Source organism: Strigops habroptila, chromosome 1 (genome assembly GCF_004027225.2).
Source record: "Strigops habroptila isolate Jane chromosome 1, bStrHab1.2.pri, whole genome shotgun sequence".
In the NCBI taxonomy this organism is placed as follows: Eukaryota; Metazoa; Chordata; class Aves; order Psittaciformes; family Psittacidae; genus Strigops; species Strigops habroptila.
Genome location: NC_044277.2, coordinates 128,654,969 through 128,679,242, shown reverse-complemented (window position 1 = coordinate 128,679,242; position 24,274 = coordinate 128,654,969). Strand labels below are relative to the sequence as shown.

The 24,274-nt window shown below is 38.9% G+C and overlaps 1 protein-coding gene and 1 long non-coding RNA gene across 12 annotated transcripts in view; both read left to right on the top strand.

Annotated features, from left to right (window-relative positions):
- Positions 1 to 449: 449 nt before the first annotated feature.
- SNX13 (sorting nexin 13) overlaps positions 450 to 24,274 on the top strand; it is a 66,276-nt gene continuing 42,451 nt past the window's right edge. For 5 of the 11 annotated variants that reach the window (XR_003990543.1, XR_003990541.1, XR_003990546.1 and 2 more), the window contains exon 1: positions 20,180 to 21,349. Coding sequence is in view for 7 of the 11 variants with exons in the window: in XM_030479290.1 (XP_030335150.1) it covers positions 21,219 to 21,349 (131 nt within the window). In the remaining 4 variants the exon portion in view is untranslated. Of the gene's footprint in view, positions 728 to 11,760; positions 11,794 to 20,178; positions 21,350 to 24,274 lie in introns of those variants that run through there. The other 6 variants (XM_030479365.1, XM_030479356.1, XM_030479317.1 and 3 more) reach the window with 5 other exon arrangements.
- Positions 13,755 to 19,608, top strand: LOC115605237. The gene is made up of 3 exons (XR_003990549.1): positions 13,755 to 14,467; positions 17,914 to 17,917; positions 19,596 to 19,608. It is a non-coding gene; the product is annotated as an uncharacterized LOC115605237 (long non-coding RNA).

Sequence of the window (24,274 nt, the reverse complement as noted above, 5' to 3'; positions counted from 1 at the left end):
AAAAATTTAACAAAGTATTTCAATTAGCGTCCTCAGAACAGCTGCCTGGCACCGGAGAGCTCAGACAAGGCACGCCAGCGTCTCAAGGGAGCCAGGGCAAAAAAACCCAACCCACAGCAGGCGGCTTTGACAGCAGCGTTTCAAGTTCTGCTGCACCCAACTTCTCCCTTGCGGACTGCGAAGACTTCAGGGCCGCTGCACCGCGGGACGGGCTCCGGCGCTGACACCCCGAGCCGTACCCGTACCCCGGGTTCACCAGAACGCGGGGCCTCGGCGCCTTCCCGGCCCCCACGGCCGGACCCTGTGAGAGGGCCGCCTGTGCTGGTCATGGTTCCTCCAGCCCAGGTAGGAAGGTAACACGGGCAGTGACAACCGCGGGCAGGCAGATCGGCGGGCCGGGCCGCGGCGGGGCGGGGCGTGAGGCGGCTCCGGTAGGGGCGGCCCCGCGTCCCGCAGCCCCAATGGGCGGTCGCGCCGGGTGGGGAGCGGCGGCGGCGGTGCACGTAGCTCTCCCAAGATGGCGGCCTCTCCGGACCGAGTTGAGAGGGAGGCTGCGGGGCTGGGGGCGGTTGGCGGCCGCTGAAGGCGGCGGCCGGGGGCTGGCGGCGCTCGCCTCGCCTCCCCGCGGGGTGACGGGGAGCTTTCCGCGCGGCCGCTGGCTTCACCATGCTGCGGGGCTAGAGCCGCCGAGGCGCCGCAGCGCAGCGGGGTAATAATGTTAGCAGAGGTAAGAGCCCTGCCGCGGCCCGCGCGGTGCGGGACGGAGTGGGGGGAGGTGCTCTCCGCCCGCCCCAGCGGGCAGCTGCGCGCCGCGGCCCAGGGCGGGGAGGAGGCTCTGCTCTGCGCCGAGGCCTCTGACCTGCATAGGTAGCAGACAACCTTCCCCTTGGCCAGGGAGGGCGGCAGTGCCGAGCCCCTCGTATCACCCCTCCGTCCTCATCGGCCGGGCGCCGTTCCCCGGTCAGGGGCCGGCAGTGCCGGGAGGGACGGGGACGTTCCAGCGCTGCGTTGGAGCCCGGCCTCGCCGTGCCCGCTCCGTACGGCAGCTGGCCGGGGAGGGCCCGCGGTCTGCCGGCGGTTGGGCTTTCCCGGCCGGTGAGGGGCCGCTCCGCCGCGGTGGGCCCCGTGTCCGGAGGAGCACACCTTGGAGGAGGGATCCTGCCGAGGCATCGCCGGCGGGATGTCCTCGCCCGGGCCCCGAGCGCCGGCTCCGACTGTAGACCCTTTGGCCTCCTCCTCTGCGGTATCTTCTATATGGCTCTGCGTTTGTTTTCTTCTTAAAACGAACAGTTTTGCTGTCGCAGGAGTTTGTGGTTGTAGGTAATTGGTAGAAGTTAGCTGCCTCGGTTCGCCTCTCCCTGGCAGGGGGTTTCTGTCCCAAAGCAGCTGGGCAACTAAGCTGGGGCAAGCAGGTATTTGAGGATCGGCATGGGCTAGAAATGGCTACTGTGTCTAAAGGTGCTCCCAGCCTTATCAACTTCTAGTTGCTGGAAATAAGACTTTCCCCCATACTCAGTTTTCTCTACAAAGACTGATTGATTTCCTATTTTTTAATATGTCAGCAAGGTGTCTGGCACACAGATACTTCTCCAACATGATGATTGCGTTACCTGTGGTTTATTATTTGTCGCTTTATGCTGTGGTAAATGTTACTTGTCCAAAACTGAATTGTCTTAAACGTTGAAGGGTGAAGGCCTGCTTCCTGGCACCTGAAAAATTTAGCTTTGCTTTCCTAAAGGACAGCTAAAAGAGTATCCTGAAGCTTTCAGTTTGCATCAATTCAAAGTTTCAGAGCATTATGAGCTCTGATTTCCTTGGGAGGGTAAGATTTGCTGAGTGAGTTAAGCCTGTAAAAATACATGACCTATTTTTGCATGAAGGGTATTTGGTGGGTGGTCAGAATTAATAATCTGCATTATATGTTGTTGGTGAGTGTGGTGCATAAGCATTAACCATAGTAGCTTAGGTTATTTTAAAGGTGGCATAGAACGTTCTGGGTCAGTGCCTCATACCGGCCTGTTTGTTCTGTTTGATGGTGGCTGTGTGTGCCTATCTAAGATACTTCATTGTCTTGGAATTAAATTATTTTTGTTTCTAATAGCACTGGTGTGGCAGCATGGATGACATTTGCTCCATTGGGTTTTTGAGGTAAAACTTAGTCCTTATGCTTGTGATACTTAGCCTTGGTCTCTGGAGGACTGGGTTCTGCTGTCCGTTACTTCTACTACCTGTATATAAAATATTTGTAGGCAAGATGCTTCAGGATAAAATATTCCGGGCTTGGTCTCTGTCAAGGAGGTGACTTGACATACTTTTTTTTTTTTTTTTTTTTTTTTTTTTTGGGGTGGTTGGGTGGAGTGTCTCACAAAGTTGCAGGCTTTGCTTGCCTGCCTGAAGAGCAGTTGTGGGGAGTTCTTCAAATAGCTAGACAACCCTTGGCTGTCAGAGGACCCACCTAACATGAAACCCTTGGCTGTCAGAGGACCCACCTAACATGAAACCCTTGGCTGTCAGAGGACCCACCTAACATGAACTGGAAGGAGCCCTTTCCAGCGTGCTTTTTTGGGTGTTCCAATGGTGACTTGGTATCTAAAATACCTTGTGAAAACTGTGTAGTCACACCCATGAACCCTTTCCGCATTTAGTAGGAAGATGCAGATTGCTTCAAGCCTGCTGATACATGTATTCTATAAACACCTAAATGTGTATCCCCCCCTTTTTTTTAATTTATATGTGAAAATTGAGATGGAATGTATGGCAGACATTAGAATAGGGCAATAGTGCTAACTGTACATATCTTTAGGCTGCCTAAATTTATATTAATAACTTGGAGGAGGAGGAGGAACACTGGACAGCCAGCAAGTCGTAGTGGTTTGTTTTTTTTTTCCCCTCTTTCAAAGCAACTATTTTATTTAAGGACATACAGTGAAATGAGATGAAAATTACTGGTTATTTGCAGACTTGTGTAGTTTGCCACTGTTTAGAATGGTCAAGATCACTGTCATTTATTGAGCCATTAAAAAATGGTGAGTTTTATAATATAAATGTGGACAATATTATTCTTAAACGTATTTAAACATGAAAGAAAGGCAGAATCTGGTTTGACATATGTTGTTATCATGCAGTTAAAACATGAATTTCTCCTAATTAGTTTCCTACATCCTTTGACTATGTCCGTATATGCAGACCCCAGCAGATTCAGTCTGGTTTTGTGTGGATGCAGTTAGGATTAGGACCTTGTAATCAGTAATTTCAGGGGAAGATCGCACTTCCCCTCAGGAAAAAATACCAGGAGTGGTTTTTATTCACTGCAGATCTTTGAATTTTGGTTGCATCAGAAATCGTGTCATTGGATGCCAAACACATATACTTATTTACTGAGGTAGCAAACACCATTCCCCAATTTTTATCACCTTGGCTGTTGGAACTTATTTCTGCAGTCGCATTGAACACATTCTGTCTGCATGCATTCTGAGTCCTGCTGCAGTGATCATTTCCCTGGTCTGTTGGGTTGGCCTTTCTGTGCCTTTTCACTTGTTCCTCTTTTCTTTTTCATCAGATGTCTCTTTTGCTTTTCAAGACCCAGTGTGGCCTGTTTCCATGCGACTTACTGTTTCAGCACTTTCTCGTCTGATGAGGCGGTGATGGACACAAGTTGCAATGCGCTGTCTCTTTGTTTTCAGGCAACTGTCTTCACCGTTTTTTGCCTCTTGTGCAATAGCAACTGTACTGTCCTGGCTACAGTGAGGCAGCTGGTGTTTTACAATTCGGGCTCTAGCTGGTCAGTAACGTCTTAAATTTTGATGGAAACAACCATTAAATAGGATTTCCGGGGGACTTTGTTTACAAGAAATTTTAGAATGTCTTTCAAATTGATGGCTTGTGCTGTCTGTGTTTGCAGCCTGTGTTGCCTTTAACGAAGGCACTTTAGAAAAAGTGAGGAGTAGATCTTTTTCCAATTTCTTTTCCTCCAGTTGCTCATTAAACTTTGAGATGCTTAGTGAGGATTTCACTCTGAATTTAGTAGCAGCTAAATTTTCAACAACTTAATTCTCAGCTTAGCAAGAGTATTTTGTTGCAGTACTAGTGATGGTTGAGAAGATTTCTGAAACTTGACAAAGTAGGAAAGCTTCCCCCCCCCTCGTTGTCCACAATTAAAAATGAGCCATACAAAATGAGCTCTGACATGTTGGTGTTTCTTGTTATTGCAACAAGTCAAGATAATTCCTTAACATGTAGTATTTTCTTTCCGTTAAACTATCTACTTGTGTTTATAAAAAATTCTTAACAAACTTTTTTGTTAAACTTTGATAGCTTCTAACCATTAGAAATAGTTTTTGAGCAAATGCAAGCAAATTAGCCTGATTTTTAAGAATAAATGTTGACTCAGCAGCTAGTTTTAACTTGCTTTGGAATAATAATGAATTAGCCTTACTGGAACAGTAAGTCCAGCTCTGAAAGATACAGAATGCAGTTAACTGCTTGATATACTACATCATTGTTCATTTTTTCTGTTCCTTGATACATGGCTGTGGAAGGTTGCTCTGATGCTTCATGTGACTGAACTGTGTTTTGCTGGTAGACATAGCTGCAAATGTGTAGACAATTAGCAGGGTGTGGGAAGAAATTAGTTTTCTGTCCTTTTGTGAAACTTGTATGAGGGCACTTCGCCTGGGTGCCAGTGTTTTGCCAGATAAGATCTAGCTGGAATGTCAGTTGTGAGCCCTCAGAGGGAAAAAGCCTCTATCTCTTCTTCAGTGTATTCTGTAAATGAAGTCCACCTTTTTGCTGATCTGCTTTGCGTTCCTAATTGTTGCCATTACAGCTCTCTTAATAACTCCGTATTCTGTGGAGTGTCAGTTAAAATTACATGAGAAATGGTCAAATTAGGAAAATTAACCTTTTACAAAGAATGGATGTCATTTGTTGCTAGTATTCTTATATTTTGCTGGCTATTAGTAAAAGATAGTGTCTGGACTCTCAGGACTGTTCTTAGAGTTTACAGTTGGGCCTAAACTGCTGAGAGGTTGCAGAATTCTGCATTCAAACTTTAAAATGTCCGTCTGGACGATTCCCCAAAACAGCATCGAAGAAAAGTGTAAAGTTCCATAGTTCAATAAAAATAGTAATAGCTTGTCTGGGTAGACAGCTGAAGGAGCTCCAAATCATGATTTCCTCTGTCTGGTTGCACTCGAGGGAATTATCTCTGTTTTAAATATGTTTGTCCCTTTCTCCCCACCCTTGCAAAGATGACAAAGCATGTTTCTCTTTGAACTAGCATTAGGAGAGTTGCTATTATTAGGAACAAGAAACCATTGGTGTTGTAAGTTATTGGCAACACTTGAAGAATTAATATTTTGAAGTCCCATTAGCACTTCTCACTGTTACTTGGCTGAGAGTAGCAAGGCTGGAACAATAGAAAAATCAATTGTGATTGGCACTTGTAGTTACATGAGAGAGAAACTTCAAGAAGTGCAAGGCATTGTGCTCTTGGGCTGAACTACTTTTTTCCCCCACCCCCATATGTCTGACTTCTGATTGACAAAACCAAGGCATTATTTCATTACATGAACATATTGAGATGTTTTAACAAGAGCACCCTAACCCTGTTTACATAATTTCTATAGTGTTACACCTTAAAGTGATGACTCTGTAATTGTGATGATAGGTATGAGGTGAAACAGGCATTTACTCTTAATGTGAGTGCATATATGATAGGTATGTTCAGCTAGAGGACTCCTTTTGTAGTTACTGTTTATTTTGGAAAATAAGTAAATTTCTACTCTGTCAGAGTTTGGGAATACCTGCGAAAGATTTTATTCTTGCTCTGGAGCAAGAAGTAGCTGTAAAATCCTCAGAGAGGGGAGGTGGATTTCTGAAGAAGTCAAATGGTGTTAATTGTTTTTCTGTTTTCTACATGGAAGGGAGTGTGATCTCAGTGTTGCAGTAAAACATGAGTTAAATTTATTCTTGTAGTTTATTAACAGTGTTTTACATATAAAAAGCCCAACAAAATTTTAACTCATTTTGTTCAAGTGGAATTATCTGAAAATCCAGGGATTTCACGGACAGAATAAAGAGTTCGGCCACAGTGGTTAGGTCAGTAGTTTATTTTGAAGCTATTTCATCAGTGGCTCTTAAAGTCATTCACTCCTGCTGCTTTGCATATTTTCTTGGACAGTAAGCATAAGACCAATTTGATTTGAACCTCAGCAGTTGGTCATTCCACAAACTGGTAGTAGGAGAAGGAGATAAACTCATCTATGCTTGCTTGTAAGTCCCTTCCTGTATCAAATGGCCTGTATGATGTCCTTTCTGTGCCTTGACTTGCTTGGAAGAAATTTTTGATAATCAGAAATATTAAATACCAAGAACTGGTGTGTGTTATTTTTTATTTTTTATTTTTTTATTTCACAGGTGGAAATAGCACTGTGTTTATTCAAGTGAAAGATAATATGGTCTAATTAAAAGTTCATAGGTACCTGTTGTCTATAACGTCAATGTCCAAAATGCTTAATTTGGTATCCCATTGCAGCTGGAGTTTTGGATAGGAAGATGAGCTTCTTACATATTTTCTTTCCAAGAATGGTCCTAAATTTGAGGGCTTGCTTTGAGGAGTATTATCTGCTTAAATGCAGCAGTGCCTCTGTTACAGTGTGGTTTTTATTTTTTATGTCTGTTCCTCTGCCTTTTTTCCCTTTAATCTCATGCTTCTGGGAGAGGAACAGGGTGATCCCAGTTCTATTCTGATAAAATCTGTTTGTGTCAGAATGCTATTATTTCATAATTATCACTATTTTAAGATCATGTATTCCTGGTCTTCAATATATTTTTGCAATTCTAAGAAATAACTGTACTCAGCGCTTCTGCTGGTACCCCTGAGGCAGTGTGGGTTAGGCTATGTCTTGTGATGTAAGGGAACAAACTTTAGCAGGAAGTTTGAATTGCTACATATCCTGTAGGATGCTCTGCATTTCCAGGCTTCCAGTCAGTGCTATCAGACAAGGCCAAGTAGAAAATACTCTTAAGTTTATAGCAAAATCCTTTCCACAGTTAACCAACTGATTATGAAACACTGCCTCAGACTTGGGATCAGTTCTCTCATAGCTCTTAATTGGTACTGAAAGCAATGGGAAAGATTGTGCCTGGTGTTCCCAGTCATTCTGCATCCAGGATTTGGCATTCCAGACTGCGCGGATGAGTTGAAAATCTGGTGTTGTACATGCTCTAGCAAATAAGTATCCAGCCTGTGTAACTGTAGAAAGAGCGATTGCTTTAAAGTTTTGCTGACTGTCAAAATGATCTTGGACTGTTTAACTTGGAGGCATGCTGAAGCGTTGCTTGTTGCCATGCTGCTGTTCTAACAACTGCTGTTGCAGGCTGAGGAGGGATGTGTCTGATGAGTCTCAGGTCCTTTCTTTGAGGCCTGGCACTTCTTCGCTTAAACCTGTGCCTTCCATGTCCTTTATAATAACTGAAAACTTTGTTTATTTTCTATTTTCCCAGATGTTGTACTATTTGATAACATTGTATAATGTCACTTTTCTGAAGCATATGACATCTTGAAAATAACAGCATCAGTAATAATGTGTATTCCTTATCCACTGAAGGAACTATTTATGCTTGAAATTGCATCTGTATTTTGGTATGTGGTGTTTTGTTATGCTGAATGTTTGGTTTCTTCCCCAGTATATCATGGCATATTTGTTACTGATGGATATAATAATTTTTAATGAAATTGTTTGATTGAGGTATCTAACCTCTCTTAACATACTTGGAAGAGATATACTTTTTTCATATTTTATATACCAGGTTAGTATTTCATGATCACAATGCTAAAAACCTGAATTTTCATTCATTTAGTCAAGTAAAATCATATACTGTGGAAATATTAAATCTTGTGATTTAATGTCCCAATTACAGATATAATCTGTATATATAATGAAATGGGGAGTTACTTATTATGGTTCATTTACTGTTTATATATAATTTTAAAATTCTTGTGGAAAACAAATCCTTTTATGTGAATATAGGATCATAGAATAGTTAGGGTTGGAAAGAACCTTAAGATCATCTAGTTCCAACTGCCCTGCCACAGGCAGGGATGCCTCACGCTAGACCATGTTGCCCAAGGCTCTGTCCAGCCTGGGCTTGAACACCACCAGGGATGGAGCATTTACCACTTCTTTGGGCAACCTGTTCCCGTGCCTCACCACCCTCACAGTAAAGAACTTCTTCCTTACATCTAACCTGAACTTCCCCTGTTTAAGTATAAAGATAATTTTCCTTGTTTTGAGGAGAAGGTATTTCATTACAATGCTGGGCTAGGAGAATAAAGTTATATTTTAAATTCTCACTCTTACCACAGTTTTCCTTCTCACAGTCAAATTTTTATTTTTTTTTTTTTCGAATTGAGTCCTCTGCATTGGTTGTGCTAAACATAATTTACTGTTGCTTTCTGTTTACAAGCATTTAGTACTAGCACCTTGCTTTCTAGTCTTACAACTATATACTGCGTTCGCCTTTTTGTGCTTCATGCTTGCATTAATTTGACTCGCAAGTGTGACTAAAACTTAGAAATAAGTTTTATTTCTTTATATTTGGTTTAAACTGTGGACTTTAAGTAGTATTAGTCTTCCATCTTTCATTTGGCAGTTGCCCTGCTACAGCTTCTTAAAGAATTCTTGAGAAGCTTATGGATTAGCAGTAGTAAGACCAAAGGCAAACAATGTTTCTGTGAATGTTTTTAAGCTCTTCCGTTACTTTATTAGGTATTTTCCTTTACTGAATGCTCCAACTAATGATGATCTGCTGTTGCCTGTTACTGCTTCTTTTAATTGTGTTTTATTTTACCGATACCCTCTTTTTGTTTTCTATTTAAAATTATTTTTCTGTTTTAATAATCCTAATATAACATGCTTGCACTCTTAATTTTTCTCTCTGGATATCTAGAGGTTTGCCCATAACTGCTATTCCTCTTATTCTGTATTTTTTGATGCATTATGCAAAACATTTTTCTGTTTTCCAGTGATCAAAGTAACTATGTTGCTGCTGCGTCGAGTCGTATACCTGGGTTAGTCTATGAGTGCTTCCACCTTGCTGTCTGTATGGTTATTTGTTTATTGCTTGTTGCTCTTGTGTGTTCCCTTCGTCTTTATTTTTCTTCCTTACATATTTATCTCTTATTGCTGCTGTCACTGGGGTGGCCATATATTTTTCTTTTGATACCCTGAATGCATAAAGGAATTTAAGACAGTAAGAGTGCTGTTTCATGTTTCACTTATCTGTATCTAGCTTGGGCTGCTACTGAAGAGGTTTTCTTCCTTCCACCATACACAAGCTGGTGTGATGCTGCTGCTTGTATCAGGCCTAGCAACTGCATGAGGAATTGTTTTGTCTTTGTGAACCAGTCTTCTGGGGAGGTACGAGGGTGGGAACAATGGAGAAGCTGCCAAATCAACAGGTGCATGGTCTGGTGTGAGGGAAGTGCATTGTGCATTCCCGCATTTCCTTCTGTTTAGATCTAAAGTGAATCAATATCCAAAATAATTCCTGTCCTTTTGAAAATGGGGAATGTCATAATTCCTCCTGTGCCGCCTTGAATGCATTTCTGCCTCCAGAAAATGTTACGAGTAAGGTTAGCTAGCTCCACTTTGGTTAGGTTTCCTTTTTGTTCGTGATGTTCTTGAGCAAGTAGCAATGATTGAGGTTTTTAGGTGTCTGCTGTAAACTTACCGTGAGAGCTGGATACTCAAATAAGTTAGTTTAATCTATAATTAGTTTCAGTCTATAATCTTGAAGTATTAGTAGCAAGAGTTGATACACCATTTCTGTGGTTATCCTCTCCCCCCCACCCCAAATCAATTTAAATTTCTTGGAAATATTCCAACAAATTTAAATTGTTGGAATATTTCCAAATATAAATAATAATAAATAAATATAAAATGTCCTGATGCCCAATATAAATAAATCCAAATGCCCTGATGTTTGATAATAAAGTGTTCCACTGAGTTCATAGCACATTATTGGCAGACTTTTCCTCTTCACTGTTGCAGTGGCAGGAGATAGTCAGGGAGTAGTTGGCACAGTAACTTTGGGCCCAGATTTTTTGGGAGGAAGGAGAGGAAGACTACTGGAGGCTGAAAGGTTCATCTGGGATACTCGACAGGCTGTTGGCTTCCATAGAGAGGCCAGATGGACAGAGGTTATGGAGCAGAGTCTTGGAAGAAATTGTAGGAAGCTTCACTCCACATACCTGATTGCTTCTGAGCTAGGCACTGCAGTGCCTGTCAGCAGTGTTACGTAGCAAACCACTTGTGAAGTTTCTTAGGGGTTGTGGAGGCAGCAGGCAGAATGGTTTTCTCAGTAACAGTATTTGAAAAAAGGCAACAGTGCACAGGGGATTGTGGAAGAGATGCACAGAGCAGCCATGCTTTTCCATCATCTCTTGGAAGTGGGTGGGTAAAGCAGGCAATAGGGACTGACGGAGGGATTGGGAAAGGGGGTATTAAACACCTGAAGGGAAAGATTTGAATTGTTTTTATTACATTTATCCCATTGGAAAAAAGTGTTTGAATATTGTTCCCCTCCACCCCCTTAAGTATCTCAAAGTACCCTCAAAGTCCTGCTTTTATTGTTGGCACTGTCCATTCTGCCAAGAGTTCGGTATCAGCTGCTCATTAAAGAAGGTGCACTTGTCTTTGGATATTTTGGACTGCTGAATCATTTGGAGACACTAAACTAATCTCTTTCTCTTGCTTTATTTTATGCAACTCGATGATATTCTGTCCAGAAAAACACTTGCAAGGAGCTGGCAGTTTTGAGGCTTACTCTAGTTTTGTAAAGGTTTTCGTCATTTTGTATAACATGTGTTTCCATGGTTATTTTGCCTTCATCCAGTAAGCATGCTTCATAGGAAACTTGGCTTTGTAGGAGTTCAGATGTACTCAGAGACTACTGGGAATTTGTAGTGAAATAGTGGTTTTATCAGAGTTTCTGTATTTTTTAACTGGAGAAAACTTACAGCACTTGAACTGCGGCAAGTTTAAACTTAAGAAGGAACCAGTGGAGCAACATAACAATCTTCAGAGGAAGGTGCTAGTAGTCTGTCAGTAGGTATAAGTTTCTTAAAAATGCACTGTATTTGCAACTTGGGATCTGTTTATTGTTTGGCTACTGAAAACTGCTTCTTTGTGGGTGCATACTCTGATCTTTGAGGTTCCTCTACTTTTACATCTGTTTCATTTTGTAGTTTGTTAATTATGATGCTGATTAAAAAGCACCACATATTCTTAAAAAATGTTGGGGAAATTTGTCCTGAGCATCAGTCACCTCATCACAGAAAGCAAGTAGATTGGTCAGACAGGGTTTGTGCTTGGTAAATCCATTTTGGTTGCCCACAACCTGCTTAGCGACTGAGGTCAGGCTAACTGGCATGTATTTTCCTTCCTTCCTGGCCTGGACCTTTCTCCTTGCAGATTCTCTTCTACTGCCAGTATAATCTGGGAAATCATTTATGTTGGCTTTCTCTTGAGCTTTGGCTTTCTGGATTCTGTAATACTGGTGTCAGTACTGCTTGTAGTCAAGATGCCATGTGACATTACAGCTGAAAAGCTCTTTGTGGTTTTCCTTTCTGAGCCCTACATTATTAGGTTTTTTCCCCTCCTTTTTAATAAAGAAAAATTGTGGTGTTTCGTTTTTGTTGGTGTCCGTGTCGTGTCCCCCCCCCAGGTGTGGAGAGGGATGGGGATCTTTTAAGAATATTATTTCATTTACCAAAACAACTCCACAAAGATATGTGTCATGACTGACTGTAGTTAGAGACAAAAGCCTTGATCACTAGGGACAACGTGGAAATTAACTTTCAGTTGCATTGAGCATGTCTGTTACTGGAGGACTTCTTCCACTTGTGTTTTCTCTTAGATTTATAATCTGACCTAATAAGACAGTTAGAGTCCCTATATTTAGTCCAGTCTCAAATACAAGTATTCTAAAGTTATGTTGCTAACTTAATATTTTTAAAGTAACTATCTAGATGAGGAGTGTTGCTTATTTGGGAACTTTCGGATTGTGGTGTGTACTTCTAAAATAATAAAAAGCCCACAGTAAAATATTATACTGCATCCAAAGAAGTTTCATCTTAAAGTTGGTGGGATAGTATTGTAGTTCAGAGGACTTTGCAAATTGTGCTGCAAGTAGCAAATAGCAGATACAATACTACTAATGGATTAAAGAATTAAACAAAACTCTTGGATGACTAATTTTAGAGCCCATGGAAGCCAGAGTATTAACAGGTTATTTAGAAGGTAATGCCTGAATCTTTCTACAGTAGACTTATGTACTGGATTTTGTGTGTGTGTGTGTGTGTGTGTGTGTATATATATATATAAAGAAATATATAAATATGAAATATAAACACATATAAGTTTAATTCTCTGTTAAAAATCACAGACATTCTTTAGCTATGCCATTGAAATGTTTTATCAGTCTTTTTAGAAGAAATTGCTGGTTTTAAGTAGTGAGAGAATAATTATTTCCTTATAGATGCTTTCAAGCAAGTCGTCAAGTGGTAGAAACAAAAAATTTGTCCTTTTTCAGTATAAAATTTTGAAGATACAGTCTGCCACTTCACATGTGATGAGTTTTTTGGGAAAAAGCAAAATAAAAAAAGCATAATAACTGCTGCTGCAGTGTGCTCCAAAATGTTCATCATTTTATGGAATTTATCTTATTTGATACCTTCATGTCTTTGACAGTTCTGTATTTGCAGAAGCAGAGCACTTCTGCTTCATTTCACTTTCTTTTTTTGTATTATTGTTTGGAGTTTCTGAGACTTCCTAAAGTAGATACTGTATCATTGTGTATATTTTTCTTTTCTTCTTTTTTTAAAGCTAATTCTAGCAATTTAAGATTGCGGAAACTATTTTGCACACAGCATCTGCTGTGAAGTTGTGTGGTATCTTCATAGAAGAAATAATGGATTTATAGTAAGAAAAGTAATCATTGTTCATCCAACCTCTTGTAACCCATCTCTTTCCACTTTCTAAAGATCATGGAGAAGAATAGGTTGCCTTTGAACAGGAGACTGTGTCCCAAACCATATATGTAAATAATCTTTATATATATTTTCTTAGTAAGTATGAACTGATATAGATAATGGCATGATTTGGGTAGTATGGGTGAGATTTCGAGTTCAAGGAATAGGCAGCTGCTTATTGCTTGGCAGGAAGGATGCTTGTGTGAAGTTCACCACTACTGTGGAACATGATCTTAAAACTGAAGAAATTTTTTTTACCTTCAAAAAGCATAGCTGGTAAAGTATGAAGAAACTTGTTTAAAAATGTGTCCTGTGCTACTGTTTCTGCAGCAGCTCTGAACTCTGCCCACAAGTTTTTAATGAGGTGGAACATAACGAGATGGCCTACTAGATCTGACCCTTAGGGAGAGAGGCTGATTTAATGTATTTCTGTCTAGATAAATATTTGGAATCTTAAGAAGTAGGAATTGTTCTAGAAGGAAAGTTGATGATTCTTTAAAATCATTTAGTGGGATCAGGTTTCTTCAGCAGTGAAAGAGAGAAAACATTGGTGAAAGGAACTTTTAAATAGCTTCTTGCTGCAGTTTTAGGCAAGAAAGTAAAAAAGGTTAAAATGCTGCTTAAGCAGTAATTATAAATGAAATATGCAATAACAGTTTCTTAGCTAAAGAACGTGTGACTTCATTATTTTTAGCCATTTAGGAGAACAGAATTTTTTTTTTTTTTTTTTTTTACTTGATAAAGATTCTGGGGGCTTCCGCCTCTCTCCCCTTTGCCAATGTTTTGCCCTAGCAAAACTTGAAATAGATGTAATCTGTTTATGTAGAGGCTGAAAAGAGAGCAGTCTAGATGATCTTATTGGCTTGAATCCAAGCTAGAGTTAGAGGGATTACTTTTTCTCACTTTAGATCACCTTAGCTGATCCTGTCAAGCAATAAGCCTGGCCCTGTTTTGACTGCCTAATGTGATGCAAAGTGCTTTGATCCTTTTTGTCTGTTTTCTGTCAATGTGGCTAAACTAGCTTAAATACAAGTTAGTATGGATTCTTACAAAGGAAAAAGAACAATTTATTTGAATTGTATTAAAAATGAGTATGAGTATCTCACTTCTGCATTTAAGAAAGCAGGTGAAAATGGGCTTGCATTTCCTATTTCCCATTGTTATCTAAGATGCTCAAGTGTTTCTTTTAAACTTGACCAAGACTCCATAACCTATTAAAATAGATTATAATTCAGAGTAGGTTTTAATGCAAGCATGTTATCTGAAAGTGTGTGTGTGTGTTTGTGAAGGTGCCCTCTTGTTTTTCATAGTAAGATAAATTTTACTTTCAAAATAAGGTTATGTGAAATGAGACTTTCTGTTGCTTGTTGATAGTTCTGCTGTATAATAAAATAGCTGTTAGCACTGAAAATAAAGGTTGGTAAAATGAAAGTTGGCTTGAAATTAAAAAAAATCCGCTTCCTAATTTCATGTAGTGATCAGCAATGCTGGCAGAGCAGGTGAGAGAGAGGAGGAGAAAAAAAAAAAAGTGTTGACTCTGGAATCCAGGCTGAATTTTACTTAGTTTTTTTCACTTGAAGAGAAAGTTTGGTGTTGAAAAATACCATTTCTGGTAGAAAAATTAGTAGTGTTAATCAGAAGACTGTTGTTGTTCTTCATAAGCTTTATTACTCAAACCAATTGTATCAAAATGCGGAACATAATTTGTCCATTTTTACTTTAATAGCAATATTCTGACTATAGCAAATGGGCAGGTTTTAGCATTGGAATTTGTTGCTGTCTGGATAAATGCTGAAATTGAACTAACATGCACAATAGCTTTGAAACTTCTTAGTTGCATGCTGTACTTCAGTGTTATGTATTTTAAGAAAATGTTAGCAGATATTTTCATTTAAAGGTTTGCACTTCTAAAAATGAACTTGGTTGAAACAGTACAGTAATTGTGGTTCTAGAATTTAGATGGAAAATTGTTTCCTGTTCGTAAGAGCTTTGTTATACTACCTTGTAAAAACTGTGGGGTAGGGTAGGGGAAAATGATCCCCAAAGCTTTTCTGTCTCATGCAGTCTGAGGAGCAGCAGGAAAATGCAAACTAAATGGAGTTAGACATGATTGCACTTCAATTAATCCAACTGCTAATCAATTAAGTCATTTGACATATAAAGTGCATGTTGAGTGGAAGAGGAGGAGGTGAGGTAGAGAGGAGACAGATGGACTCTTGCATAGCATAGCAGAGGAGAGGAGAGTTGCCGGCCTCTGTAACCAGGAGGGATCAGCAGGAGTACTGAACTTAGCAAGAAGAAACTTAATTGGCCTAAGTTCTTAACTCTTAAATTGTGTAACGCTTTTCTTTATTTAAAAGATGATTACTGTATATTTATATACGTTAATAGTTTAAGCTTGCTTTGGGAAAAAAATTTAAACTTAGAACAATAAAACCAAAATAGACTATATAAAATTCCTGTTAAAAAAATGCCAAGAGTTTTCATGCGAGTACTGCAGTAAATTGTTGTGTAGATTCACTACAATTATTTTTATGTAGTGTGAAGTAGCAGTGAAGCTTAGGGTTTTGTTTTGCCTTGCCTCTTTGGGCTGAGGAAGGAAAGGGCAAAAGGGTAAGGAGGAGGAGGTTAAAAAGAGACCTTTTAGTGATGTTAGGAAATGAGGATATGTGGAACTTTTCAAAACCCCACTTGACATGTCTTTCACTTGATTGCTGTAACTTTGGCAAATAGAATGTAACTACAAAGATGTTAATGGCTTATTTCACAATTGTTAAATATTTCTCCTAGTAGTGTAATATAACAATTTCAGTGCAGATGAAATTGGCACTCCAGTTGCTACAGCTTTCCAATTTTACTTGTCAGGCTAGTGAAGAGATACTAATTTGAATCCTAAAATAATGTTTTTAATCACTTGGCAAAAATGACACTCACCTTAATTATAGAAAGGTTTATACATGAACATGTTCCATTTACACTCAAAATGGAAGTCAAATTAAAAGGCAGATGGGTTGAATTAACAAAATTAAACTTGACATCTACTGTATATGTAATCCTTGACAATTTTTTAAACCGTGAGCCCAGAGGTGGCATTATATACATTTGGCAAAACATCATATTAAAAAAAAAAAAAAAAATCCAGTTTAAACCACCCAAATGGCAAATGACAGTTTGCTTGTCAATGTCTAGTTAGGGACATGTCAGCTGCTGTAGTTTTTAAATATTAATGGACAAATGTAGTTGAATATACACAGTAAAAGAGTTGTGAGCAAAGTAGTGTGGTTTTATTTTTCAATGACACTGTTCTTTCAGTGCTCAGATTATTCTGTTGCAACCATTAAATTTGAAAACAAATTTACAAATGGCCATCTCCAGAAGTGGTATGGGCCTGTTGGATGCTACTGGTGTAAGATTTAAATAGTATTCTGCTGAAGCTTCAGGATTGACAAGCTGATAATTCCAGAGCCCAGCTGCCTTGTATGGATGTTCTTTGTTTCCCCTCTTGCCCTGTCTCCAAACTTGAAATTGTAATTACTCTGAACATGGTGGGGAATCAAGAAGAGAGACGAGTACCTGGAACAGGAGCTTCTGGCTGCAGTGGGAGGACCCTGGCGCCCAACGCCTCATGAGAGGAAACACGTGTGTCTGCTGTTTGATGGCGGAGGGGAGGATAGGAAGAAATGGACTACCTGCTGGCTGGACTTCTGGAGTAGCACTGGTTTTGCACTAAATTAGAAACATGTATCTTATTACCAGCTATAAGCTAAAATTGAACAGCACCAGTTTAAATCCAGACAACAAACCTATAGTTACATTGGTGAATCATTTTAGTGAAGGTGTATCAACGCTGAGGATTTTGCTTAAGATGGGATAGAGGCAAAACTCTGAAAGCATGTCAGATGGATTAAGCAAACAAGAAACCTATTGAAGTTACTTTGAAGTATAGTAAGACATAGTTGTGTTTGTTACTGGAGTAGATCATTGTGGTTGATATATTAAATCTTTGTCATGCTCCCACTGATTTTTCTGCAAAATACTCAATTCATAACTACTAAATTATATTATGTATAACTGCATGCATACTAAAATACAGTGGGATTTTTCTTCTCTTAAACTGTTGATTGAAGACTTTGTGGCCTTGGTTCACGGTTTCTAGGCAGTGAATCTTAACGGATTTACGTAAGCTCCTGTGTGAATGGTCATGATAAGTTACATAGTTCAGCAGTAACAGTATGCAACTGAGACCATCGAAATGCTGCATTAATTAGGAAGCGCAAGCCAAAGAAAGGAAAAGCATGTGTATATAAGGAAAAGGGGTTTTTTGTGTACTGCTTTTAGTAGTTGGCTGTATACTGTAGAAAAAACATTCAGGACAAAGCCTAGTCACAAAAAAAAAAAAAGATGGGTGTCATTGAGAGGTGACAGTCTCGTTATCTGTAACAGCTGGATTAAGCTCCTGTGAATATCTACATTGGTGTGTCTCTTGTCACCTGATGAGCTCTTCAGTGTCTATTTGGACTTACAGGCAGCCCTTTTCTTAAATTGCAGTTTATTTTGCTAAAGCAATTCCATATTATGGGAAGAAAATTACTGTGTGTAACTGATGCTATATTAGCTGTTTGTATTTTTGACCTTACAAATACACTGCAGAAGTCTTTCTTTGTATGATCTTAGATATGAAAGATAAGAAGTGGTGATGATGGGGCTGATACATGGCATCTGTCATGATGGTAACCGAAAGTGACTAAATCTGATGAGGTGGAATGGCTGTTGATCTGGAATAAAGATCCTTTATCTGTGTGCACATGTGTGTGTGCACACAGTATATACCCATATATGCCTACTACAGGATTAAGGCCTATTTTCTTCTTTAGTAGTTAGGTAACTATCCCTAGTTACTTAAAAATCAGTAAATAGTACTATGATAGTTTAGTTTGGAAGTTTGCCCTCCCAGAATAGGGCATGTCAGCTTCTTTTAAAGAGTCTGGATAGCTGTGTAGCATTGTACCATCACATCAGAAGACTGGCTTGTTCTTTCTGTAGTGATAAGCATTCACCCTGCAGTTAACTAACTGCAGCAAGGCTAAACAGAGCTTCAGTAAATCTGTGAATCTTCTAAAGAATTAACATTATAAATAAAACTTATTTGGAACTAAGTTGTAAGTAGTGGGGTTTGAATTTAAACACCTGAGCTAGTTCCATACTGACCAGCTGCATAGTCATATCTTTGTAATGTTTGGACTTTCTTTTGATAGTTGATTTTGATGTTTTAAAGGAACTTTAAACAAAGTTTTAATTTTTGACTGGGACGTATAGTGCTGAAGTCCTTTTAGGAACTGTGAAGTTAGGGGAAGTTTTGTTTACAGTCAGCCTAAAGGGAACAATGCTGATGATTTTTCTTTTTTTCTTTTTTTTTTTTTTTTCTCTATGTCCCAAAATCTGTTGGGCTATAAACCACTCATCTAAAGTATATGAGAATTGGGCCAGTGTCTGTTGTACTTACTGTGGTCTGCCAAGTTGTATAAGTTTTAAGAAATGCTATTAAAATACCAAGTGAGATTTGAATCTCTGTAGCCATATGCTAAATTGCAAAACTAGAGCATAGGACAAAAGGTCACTGTTTTATTTGTTAGACTTACAGAACTTTCTTTGTTATTTATGCATTCATCCAACTCTGAATATGCGTCCTGCTATCTAGTTTAATTAAGTTTTGTTAAGTCATTTAGAGTGCTAACCCCATATTCAGTACTTAAACTTTTTTGAATAATGCCATTAAGCATATTGATTATTTTTGACAAAAAAGAGCACGATTAAATGTTATCTTCTGTGTGCATATCTTCCTGTTGCTTGTAGTGCTCTGCAGAAGTTCTAAATGTATTTCCGAAGGCACAAATATGAGGGATCTTCTTTGTGTATTGAAATGCAGCTGTATAATGAGCGCTCATGTCTTTTTTTAGTTAGTTGATGTATTTGCCATTTTTTTATTAAATTGGTATCTTTCTCCTCCCCACCCTCCAAGCAATTTGTCTACTGCATTTGCTTATTATGAGTCAACAAAATCTTCTATTCAGCTGTGGCCAAGAATTGTTTTTAATTTACTGTAGCACAGATCTTCAGCATTTTAGCTGTGTGGATTGTATTGTAAATATCATCTAAAAAGCACTTTTTCAGCTTAAAGGGAATTGAGTAAGTTGCAGACCATTTTTATAATTGCAACACTTTAATTAAAGAGCATGTAAGTATGTAGACAAGAGTCATTTTTCCCAGTCTCAAACACCAAGAAAAAAAAGAGTATAACTTCTCTGTCTCTTGCTAAGAAACTTTATCTAGAAAGAAAGCAGAAATTCATTTTAATGTTCCATTAAACTTATAATAAACTAGGAAGAATTAAATCGTTCTGGTAATTACATTTTACATCTGTGAAAGTCTCTCCTTAGAGCTACAATTTTGCTTTTGGGCAGTCCGATGTCTTGCTTTCAGAAAAGAACTGAAGCTGCTTTATGTAGGAACCTGATTTTATTTTTCATTGTTTATAGGATTTTTAAAGCCTTTTTGTGAGGAAGTTGATTTTTCTGAATCCCATACCTAAGATGGAATGATGCAATCTAAACAGTCCCTTTAGAGGAATGGGAGAGCTGTAGGCAAGGTTCTCCTGTCCTCCATATTAAAAGCTAAAAAAGGGCTCTCTGCAAATATGGTGTTCAATCTCTGCTTGTTTTCTAAATGTCAAACTGCAAGACGAGTTTATTTAAATACTTTCCTAGTGTTACTTGTTGACATAGCAGTTGTCTGAGCTCCCATCAGGGTGTCATTTGATCACTGTTAGGAAAGGCGTAAATTAGACAACAAAAAAAGAAAAGTTGAGAACCTTAGAGCTGGAACAGTTTTGGTGGCCTATAAATACTTATCATCAGCTTCACGCTTTTGGACTTGGCTGAAACATGCTTTCCATATTGCACTACAGACTAGATTGAATTAAATTTATATAGTCTTCGTTGTCTGCATTGCAGCATTGTGAAGGTCCAAAACTGTTGTAGCTCTATTCAGGTACGTTTTCCCTACCTTGCCTTTCAGATTACCCTGCATGTATGAATATATATATCTATGTACATACAGGCATCTGCCCATCTATCTAGATAGATCGAGTGTGTATGTGTGTGTATATATATGTATATGAATGCGCTTATAACCTATATTGGCACAATAACCTGAATCTCACTGCTTTTTCATACTCATGGTGAATTCACCAGCACAGGTGAAGTTTTGCCTGCTGCATTACACAGGACATCAACCCAGAAATCCCACCAGCCCCACGGGTGCACTTGTGGCTGATTTTAGCTGCACCAGGGGCTTCCCAAACAAGCCTTGTCTCTCCCCTGCTGCCAAAGTATCAGTCCTGCCTGCTAAGCCAGGTGTCTTCTGGGAGTCTGATGGTGCCTTTGTGGAGAAAATGTTCATCTGGGAATCTGGGTTCTCTTTAATATATGAAACATCCTGATTTTAAACCAGAATTGTATTTAGATATTCCAAAGAATTGTTTGAATGTTCTTGATATCTGTGGTAAAAATTGTCGGGAGGTAGTAATCAGTTTCTTAAGTTTCCCTCTCTTTTATTTAAAGAGTAAAAGTGAACTTGCACAGTAAACAACACCTGTTGGCCCGTTTGAGACTTGACTGGAGAAAGTGATACCTTTTTGGTCTTGCAACTGCTTAGATCTAGGGAAGTGTAGTGTTCCTTGGTTGCGGAAAATTACATGTTTAGTTGTATAAAATGAGGTTGTATTCAGCTCTTCCTGTTCTGTTACAAAGCCTACATTTTTCCTGGAAGTAGTGGAGAATTTCGCAGGGGGGAAGAAAAAGGGTATTTCAAGAAACAAAGTACACAAAATGAGAATAGAGAAGAAAGAAATTACACATTAAAGGGCAGTAGTTGCATCTGAAGAGAGATGAGTAATAATATTTGAAAGAAAAATGCTCTAATGTTGGCTTAACTAGACTACTAGCCTACAGTATAATTGGATAGCAATCTGCTTTTAACAAATAAAGGTAATTTTTGTTTCATCAAGCAAAACTTACTTTGTTAGTAGCTAAAATGTACCAAGCTTTTTAGAAACAGCAAATATCAATTTGGAGACTTAAAGTTGCATGAATAGCATGAATATCATATTAATTATTTCTTTTCCATGTGTTCTTGTTTACAGACCAGTCTTTCCATATGGGGATGGGGAAGTCTTGGCCTTGTGCTTTTTCTAGTAACTTTTGGACCCTTCGCTATATTTTACTTTGCATTTTATATCCTCTGCTTTGTGGGTGGGTAAGTATACTACTCAATGTTTTGTATAATTTACTATGAACATAAAATTTCAATGTGTATATTAGCAAATAGTTTGCTCTGAAAATCTGAAGTTACTTTTATGTAATTAATATTCCCACAATTGAGCAGCTCTTTATGAGCAAAATTGTTTTTATTAAAATCTTAATTTTATGAAAAGTGATTTCCACCCCCCATTGAATAGTGCTTGTACTACTTTTGTCCAGGGAAAAAAAGGGATTTCGGATTAAACAAACAAAAAAAGAATATCTATTTCTAATGGGTGTTAGAGTTCAAATGCTCACGTAAAATCAATGTTAACTTCAGTTCATAGTTTCTCTTACCTTTTTAGTTCTTTTCCCAGCACCTACTAAATAATTATGTCCCCTTTCATTATAACAGTCTAATTTTCCTACCTAAGTTACTTTGTTCATGAGGAAAGTGAGTGGATGTTTTCCTGGCTGTGTGGGAATGATGCTACATCTTGAACAAGTAGATCAGTTCAGCAGCTGTAGACATGTCATACTTTCATCTATTTGATGGAGAGGGAGCAAGCGGGTCATGCTGTTACAGTCTCTAACACCATTATTACATTGTATATTACTATTTTAGCCTTGTAACCATTAAAAATTTTATTTTTAATGCAAAGTCTTAATGTGTTAATGGGATATTCCTCCTTCACCTCATTCATAAGACAAATCTGCAGGACAGTAACATTTTTATGCTCTCCAAGACCTTCTTGACTTTTAATGGGGGGTTCAGAATATCTGTAGTATTTTTTACCTTCCTTTGAAACACTCTTTTAACCTTCTTATTGGATACAGCGTAGTCCTTTATGTCTCAGCAAAAAATTTAACAGACTTTAGTGGCTAGAATTAGAGCTGTTATGGTTGGGTTTCAACTTTATTAAACTTGGAATTCCACCTCTGAGAAAGTTAAAATAGTCTACTAAAGTGAGTTAAAGTAAAACTACTAAGTAAATGCTTTTGTCTTGTTAAGTCTTAAAACATCTATGATTGGTGTATTTTGCTGGCTGTTTTTCCAGACCAAAAGGCAAAGAGTTCATCCAAAGGGCAAGAGTTTGTCTGTTTACTGTTTCATATTAGAACTTCCTTAGTATCTGCAGTATGAAAAATAATGTGGGGTATGATAATTTCTTAAAAGCTTATCCTTCCTTCTTGCTCAATTTCAGTTGCTTGGCTTTTCAGAGCTAACAGTCAAAGTAGTCTCACTGGGTATGTCTGAAGTCAACTATAGTTTGCCACCAGGAGGCTGCCGGTAGTGCTTGAGCTTGCACATTCTCAAGTCAGTTCTGATATCTCTTTGCTGTGATTCTTTTGCTGCTTTGGTTCATTTTTATAGCCAGTGAGTGAAGATTGATAATCTTAGGGGTGAATTCATCTTCTGGTAATGTATCTGTTAAAGCAGAATTTATATTCATCTGTCGTGGTTTAAGCCCAGCTGGAAACTCAGAACCATGCAGCCGCTCGCTCACTCCTCCCCTTCTTCCTCCCCCTGCTCCTGGAGGGATGGGGAGGAGAATTGAAAGAATGTAACTCCCATGGGTTGTGATAAGAACAGTCCAGTAACTAATGTGTAATACAAAACCACTACTGCTACCACCAATGATAATAATGATAATGGAAATAACAAGGATATTGTTATTGAGAGGATACAATTGCTCACCACCTGCTGACCGATACCCAGCCCGACCCGAGCAGCGATCTGGGCCTTCCGGGTGACTCCCCCTGGTTTATATATTGGGCATGACATGCTGTGGTATGGAATACCCCTTTGGCTAGTTTGGGTCAGGTGTCCTGTCTCTGCTTCCTCCCGGCTTCCCTTCCTCCCTGGCAGAGCATGAGACTGAGAAAGTCCTTGGTCAGAGTAAACATTACGTAGCAACAATTAAAAACATCGGTGTTATCAGCGTTGTTCCCAGGCTGAAAGTCAAAAACACAGCACTGCACCAGCTACTAAGAAGGAGAAAAATGACTGCTACTGCTGAACCAAGGACAATCTCCCTAGTATGTGTTTACTTCTGTAGAGAGATATGAAGTCTCAGCCCTTCCCTGTAGAATGTCATTACGTCATTACTTTAACATACACATCTATTTGGCTAGGGCTGTGATCTGGGCCTTCTTTACACTGTTAATCTTTTTCAGTGACATACCTACTTAAGTTTTAACATTCAGCATACAAACCCGTGAGTGCTAACTAGGTCAGATAGGTTTATATCTAAATTATTCTTGCCTGCTTTTTCTTTTTTAATTAATTCCCATGAAGTTATGCAGAATGCTTGGTCATGTTTCTCTTAAAACCCAAAATTAATGTTAAGAAGTAACTTGTTCACTTACGATTAGCAGTTATATATGATAACATAATTAATACAATTTCAGAAAATAAAAATCTAATTTTGGTTCTTGATTATGGCAGTGTCCTTAATACTTAGCACACCTTTATCTGGAGCGAAAGAACAATTGTGCACATGGATTTTATGGTAGAATTTTATGTTGAAACTTGGAGTTCTTATCCAATTTGTCATGCAGTTTTCTAACTTTTTATGCTTTCTCAGAAACAGTGGCCTGTATCAAAGGGAATCCACTTCTGTCCCATTTTGCAGTTCAAACAAAAGAAAATACTGAATTTGTAGCTGGTTGCATTCTTAGTATCGACCTAAGCGCTTAAATTATATGCCAGTGAGTTGTGCAGGAGAACAATGGTGATGCCATAGCTGTATCAACATAATCAATCTGTTTATACTGTTTCACTTGTTATGTGCTATTTAATTATTTCTTCTTGATTTACTCTGAACTGTGTGCTTGCACAGATAGCTTGTAGAAAGTGTACTATTGATTGCATGCATGGAAGGATACTGAAACCCTTTGTGTATATGGATAAAAGCTCTAAAACAGAAGTTCACAAATT